The following is a 6649-nucleotide window of genomic DNA, read 5'->3' on the forward strand; positions in this document are numbered from 1 at the left end:
GAAAAGAATCCTGCCTTAGAGCCCTCATAATGAAACAGATCCCTCCCCTTGCGTTACACGCACAACTCTGTCTTGGCACATAGTCAGCACTCAGACAATGTGGTTTGATTTGAGCAGTGTTAGCTTCTTTCTCTTTCTTTAGCTTAGGGGACTCAGCTAGGTCAGTGGGTGTACTGGGCAGGCCTGGGATGTGCCCTTCCAATGGATTGGGTGAAGCCTCTGGTGCTGAGGGATGAACGTCACGCAAGTCCTTGCTTCTGGTGAATAATACCAGCCAGATGGGAGCAAGCAATAGGCAACAACCCTACAACCTCAGAATCAAATCTCTACCACTGGATGCCCATATCTTTCCTGACTATTGGCCCACATGGAGCTTGTTTGATGGGGTCACTGCCATGGGCTGAATCAGGGCATTAGGCCGTGAGTGGCAGGGCTTGGCAGTGTCCAGTTTGGGGGTCTCCTTATAGTGGCTTCCATGAGTGCTTCCCCCAGCCCAGGGTCTGAAGGGTCATGGGTTTCTCCTGTACTTTCTGTCCTAGGGATCTGGATCCTACGTGCTCTGGTTCCACAGCCTTCTGGGAAAGTCTTTCTGGTTTATGTGCTCTCTGGTTTTTTTCCCTGTGCATACATAAAATATATATTTACAAAATTGAGATTCTGCTATATGGAGATTATTTTTAAATTTCATTTTGTTATTCGTTTCAAGTATACAGTACATTGGTTAGACATTTATATAGTTTATAAAACTATCCCCCTAATTGCTTCTTCTCTCCTCTGGCTCTCCACCTAGCCATTACATTAATGCTAACTACATTCTCTATGCCATACTCCCCATCCCTGTGACCATCTGTCAACTACTAATTTATACTTCTTTAATCCTTCACCTCTTTCTCCCAGTCCCTCAACTCCCCTCCCATCTTGCCATCACCAGATGGTCCTTTATATTTGTGAGACTGTTTTTGATTAGTTTTTTTTTGTTCTTTAGGTTCCACATATAAGTGAAATCCTATGGTATTTATCTTTCTCTGACTAATTTCACTCAGCATAATAACCTCTAGGTCCATCCATATTGTTGCAAATGGTAGGATTTCATTTTTTTTATAACTGAGTAATATTGAATTGCATATATGAACAATAACCTCTTTAACCAGTCATCTGTTGATGGACATTTAGGTTGCTTCCATATCTTGGCTATTATAAATTTTGCTTCCATGAACATAGCGATGCATAGATCTTTACAAATTATTGTTTTGGTTTTCTTTGGATAAATACCCAGAAGTGCAACTGCTGGGTCAAAAGGTAGATGATTTTTAATTTTTTGAGAAACCTCCAGACTGTTTTCCATAGTGGCTGTACCAATTTGCAATCCCACCAACAGGGTATGAGGGTTCCCTTTTCTCCACATCTACGCCAACACTTATTGTTTTAAAAAGCATTACATTATTTGGAATTTTCGCACACCATTAAATGTTTTTGAAAATAAACTTTGAATTCAAAATATTCAATCAGATGAATTTATTATTAAACTTTATTCCATGGCTAGGATTTCAGTCTTTTTATTATTAAAAATGCCGAGGTTAAAATCTTTATTCATGAATCTTTGTGCATATCTCTGATTATTTCTCAAAGACAGCTTCCTAGAAAGAGTTCACTTGATGGAAGGGATTCACCATACCCTCAGAAGCGAGGAGTGCTATCAGCTGCAGGCTCTTGTTGTGTCTGTCCCTGTCCTGCCCTGTTTTCGCTCCTTCAGCCAGTCTCTCAACTGGCAAGTGTTTGTGCTGAGCAGGCTCTAGGCTTTCAACTTCCTGCTGGTTTGGGTGCAGCCCTTTGTGGCGGGGGGGTGTTGCTGTGCAGAACTTGTAATGCAACCCTCCTTTTATATGCTCCAGCTATCTGTTTTGCAGCAATGAGTGAGAGGAAATCTGCCTCTCAGATTAAAGCTCCACATATGGTAGATCTTTTCTTATCTATCTTGGTCGACTGGGAGGAGGGCCCTGTGTGGTACCAACTGCCTTTTCTGTATCCTGTATAACCCTTTTCTGTATCTATATAACCCTCGGCCCTCAACTGAGGGTGATTCTTGCCCCACCTGGAGGACATCTAGCAATTCCTGGAGATGTTTTTGGTTGTCACACCTTGGTGGTGGAGAGAGGATGTTGCTACTGACATCAGCTGGGGAGAGGTCAGGGATGCTATAAACATTGTACGTCTTGTTTGCAATTCAAAATGTTTTTAGTGATTCTGAATATTACTAAATATAAATCTGAATTGGTATAGGGTTGATAATTAAGGCAAGGTGTAATTTCTTAAACAAGTTGGAAATATGGATTCTGCCTCTCCGGGGAATCCCTTTCTCTTCTTTCTTTCCTTATTTTTTCTTCATTATTCCCCGCTCCATTGCCCCCCCCCCATCTGTCACACACACCCATAGACCTACCTCTTTCAAAGCTTATAGGCTGCCTGGGCTGGGCATCAGTTTGCTATGTGCTAGGAGAAGAGAGCAGACGAGGGAGGAGACACACACTGCTGTCTGGAACCTCAGTCTTTATTGAGGTTTACTGAGAGTTTTGTGACCTGGAGAAAACTTCTTGAAGTCCAGGGATGTGGCAGGACCTCAGCAGGAACCAGAGACAGCTCCAGAGCGCATGACACAGAGAACCTACTCAGGTCCAGATTCATATTTCCTTTCAGGCTGGCCCAGGCACTGGGGTTAGTTCTCCTTCAGAACCTCATTGATCCAGGACCGGTAGTGGGAGATCCAGGTGAAGACAACAGGGAGTTTTACATCCTTCCGTCCATAGAAGAAAATGCCATGGGCCACCCCAACACACAGAAGAGGGCCCCCTGAGTCTCCCTGTGTGTGTGTAGGAGTAGGTGGAGAAAGAAAGAGAGAGAGAGAGAGAGAGAGAGAGAGAGAAGACAGAGAGACAGAGAGACAGAGAGAGAGAGACAGAGAAGAGAGACAAAAGAGACAGAGACAAAGAGACAGAGACAGAGACAGAGAGAGAGACAGAGAGAGAGAGAGACAGAGAGAGAATGAGAATGAACAGAAGGTGAGCCAGGGAAATCATTCACTCATGCTTGTGGGTCCCAACTCTGAATCAAAGTCTGACCTAGGGTCAGACCCAGGAGTCCTGGCTCCTCATGGGGTTATACATCTTAGTCTGATGCCTCTTCTTCCTTTCCTTCTTGTCACCCCTTGTATCCTATTTAGCAGACTGAGAGGGATGGTCAGAGACTGCACAGGGCTAAGGGAGAATAGATCCTCAGAAGGACAATTCCAGTTTCTTCAGTCCTATGACTTCAAACCCTGGCATTGCCTGACAATTTTCTGACCCCATCCTCTTTTAAGAGATGTCTGGACCCTGAAGAGTGATTTGTGGAGAAGAACTCTAGTCTAAGGATTACTTTAGATGCAGATTTTGTCTTCCTAGGATTGCCCATACACAGCTGGAGATTGTGTTCAAACATTTTGAAGTGTCTGCAGGCCTTGGGATCCATGAGTCTCAGCTTCACCTCTTGCAGAGTGTCGGAGCCTGATTTGTCCATTTCTGTTATTCCCCAGCCAGCCACCTGGCACATTCTCCTAGGTAGGATGAAGTTGAATTGTGATGGAAGGGGGAGTGTCCCCAACAGCCAGGGTCCGGTTGGCTTTCTCCTTCAACTGTGAAGGGAATGAGGAGTTATCAGTGCTAGAAATGGATTATGATGCAGTTGGAGGCAGTCAGGGAGGGACAGCACAAATCGCTTCACATTAGAGCAATGTCCAGAGGGGTGAGTTGGAGGTGGGTACAGTCCAGAGGCAGGTTGGGGAAATTTCAGGGCAATAGGGATCTGAATGAAAAGCCTTAGAAAACAGATAGTGAAGAGGGGGAAGAAAGATGTTGTCACCTTTAGTAACATGATGTCATGATGAGTAAGAGTGTAATCGAATTTTGGATGAGGGAATTGTTTTATGACCTTAAGCTTCTGCCATGTGTCTTCTTTCTCTGTAATGTTGTGGGCCCCAAGGGTGACAATTATAGACCTGTTGTGAGGGAGAAGGAAGGTCAAGGAGAAACAGCGACAGCTTGGGGTTTCTCCTGCGATGTGCCATTCTGAGAAAAGTGGACTGGAGTCTCTCACTAGGTCACAGGACCCTACCCACTCCCCTTTTCTTGGACCTCTGTGGCATTTGGGGGGGCTTAAATTTTACTCAAGGAAGTTTTCCCAAGGAACAGAGATAATTTCAAAGACCCTTGGAAACAGCTAGGGACTGAGCAAACCATGGAGGACCCAGGGGACAGGGTTAGCACTTTCTAATTCAGGGAGCCCTATGTGAGGGCCAGCTCTCTGGAGCAAGAGATATCAGAGAGAAGGGGAAGTGATGGGGTCTCAGGTGGACTCTATTCTCTGCCTCCCATGGAAAGGACAGGTTCAGGATCCTGAGGACTAAAGGCCAGTGTTCTTGAATAGGGCATAAAGGAAAGGACCTAGAGAACTGGGTGGGGCTCTGGAGAGTGAGTCATGCATCTTGTGTTGTATTTGGGGAGAGGGATCTACTTATAGAGGAGGGATGCTTGGATGGAGCCTCCTGTTCTTCTGTAGGATTCAATTATGGGAACAATTTCATTAAGCCCAAGTCTTGCTTCTCGTTAAGGTGACCCAGGTCCAGAAGCCCCTACTCAGGCCCCCCTGCATTTGTGTCCTGGTTGCTACCCTGGATATTTACCTCCCATTTGGAGACAAACAGGACCCTGTTGTCTCACCTTCCCTCACAGTGAGCGGCTGTCAGCACAGAGTTCTGTCTTATCAGGAAACCTCCACAACTCTTCAGGTTATTCTGGGAAGTGACAACATCCAGGTGGGCCATGTAAGGTCGGGAGTGAGGCTTGCACTCTGTGCCCTTGATGATCTCCCCTGGAACAGACAACTCCAGGGCATCAGCAATCTCTTCAGAAAACTCACGAGCTGGGTTAAAGTTGAGAGAGGCTTCTCTTGAATCACATCCTCATCCTATATTCTGCCATCTTCTCTCAGGTGTCCCTATTATTTGCTTTCTCTAGCCACAACATCCTCTATAAATTTTCATCCCTTCTTTCAGGCACAATAGCCACCTGGCCTCAGATGACATTTTTACCTCAGATTTCCCCTACTCCCCTTCTGCCCCTGCCTCAACCCTCCTCTGTCACCATGCAAGACAAGCTCTCCAGGTTCCTGGCTTGACTTTCTCCACAGCCCATGGACTGTGTCCCAAAATAGCCAAAATATAAGGTAATGTGTAGCCCAAAGCTCAGAAGAGGAAGAGGACATAGGACTTTATGTACATGCGCACACATATTGGAGGAGATACCCCTTTTTCTCCCAACTCCTCTGGGCTTCTTCCCAATCAGTACGGGGTTCCTTATTTCTGGGAACTCCCATAGGCTACAGAGAATGGGTGGGCACATCCCAAGTGGAAACTTCATGCTGGATTCTTGAGAGAAGAGAGAGAGATACTGTGCTCCTGTTTAAGACTCAGCTATATTGACTCACTTTGTTTTAGGAGCTGATCCTGCAGCTTCCAGAATAAGGACCCTGAGACTCACCGGTTTCAGCTCTGGAGCACAGGAGAAAGAACAGCAGCGGGAGAGGAAGACCTGTCTTTTGATGAATAGTTCTCCCAGAGGTGCTCTTTGTTTTGCTAGAGGTGAAGTTGAGGCCTGAACTCTGAAGTCCTGGCTTGCAGGATGAACTCTCCACCATGGTGCCTTGTCTGGAGCTGGGGGTGGCGGGGATCACGTCTATTCCAGTTAGGGCAGTTTGTTAAAGGCCTATCAGGAACATGAGTGGGGGAGATTTGTTACGCTGAGCATTCACTGAGCATATGCTCCTTTATGGCTATAGACCACAGGAGGAAATGCACATACACATATATGTGTGAGTATGTGAGCACAAACATACACGCATACAAATGACTCAAAAGTTTGAGGAAACAATGTTTATCCTCATGAGATACAGTGTTCTCGGTTAGTTTCCATTCCATTCCATTCCATTCCATCCCATTCCATTCCATGTTAAAATGTGAGCAGCAACCCACTTAAGAGCAGGCACAAATCAAGAGCCCTTTCTGCTCTACCACCGAAAGGAGGCCGAGACCTGCCAATGGGGAGGTAGATGTGGAAGGATGATTTCTCTTGGGGTGCTGAGGTTTCCTGCTCTCATGTTAAGAATCGAGCTCGTTTTGCTGAGGTAGAGTACGTACACACGGTTGTCAGTATCTGAGGTTCCCTTCCCCCACCCCCATAATAACCTTGGGAAATACCATTACTGTCACTTTACAAATGGAGAGTTGAGACTCAGACACATTAATGTGACCAAGATCACACAACTCATAACTATCATAATTGGGTTTCAAGCAAATATCTGTTGTTTCCCCCAGACTTGGAGAAGCAGGGAGTCCAGGGAAGAGTAGGGGTGACACGGTGGAGTGTCCTTTCTCTGGGGGATTTATAAGGCATTTAGTTTGGAGATGGGGAAGCACAGGGAACAGATACCTTCCTCAAACCATTCTACCATGCCCTTAGTTTCAGCTTAGGCTTGTAAATGGGGTGACTCATTCATTAGTATATATTGGCTGGATCCTCTGCTGCCTTCAGCTCTTATCCTCTCTGAATAGAACGTTTAC

General features: G+C 45.7%; 1 protein-coding gene across 1 annotated transcript; it reads right to left on the reverse strand.

Annotated features, from left to right (window-relative positions):
• Window positions 1-2713: 2713 nt before the first annotated feature.
• On the reverse strand, window positions 2714-4136 carry LOC120608539 (chymase-like). The gene is given in 4 exon segments (XM_039870423.1): window positions 2714-2857; window positions 3412-3633; window positions 3635-3667; window positions 3895-4136. Coding segments are annotated over 4 exon segments (411 nt in total). The 5' UTR covers window positions 3907-4136.
• Between the last annotated feature and the right edge of the window lie 2513 nt (window positions 4137-6649).

Source organism: Pteropus medius, unplaced genomic scaffold (assembly GCF_902729225.1).
Source record: "Pteropus medius unplaced genomic scaffold, Ma_sr-lr_union100, whole genome shotgun sequence".
Taxonomy (NCBI): domain Eukaryota; kingdom Metazoa; phylum Chordata; class Mammalia; order Chiroptera; family Pteropodidae; genus Pteropus; species Pteropus medius.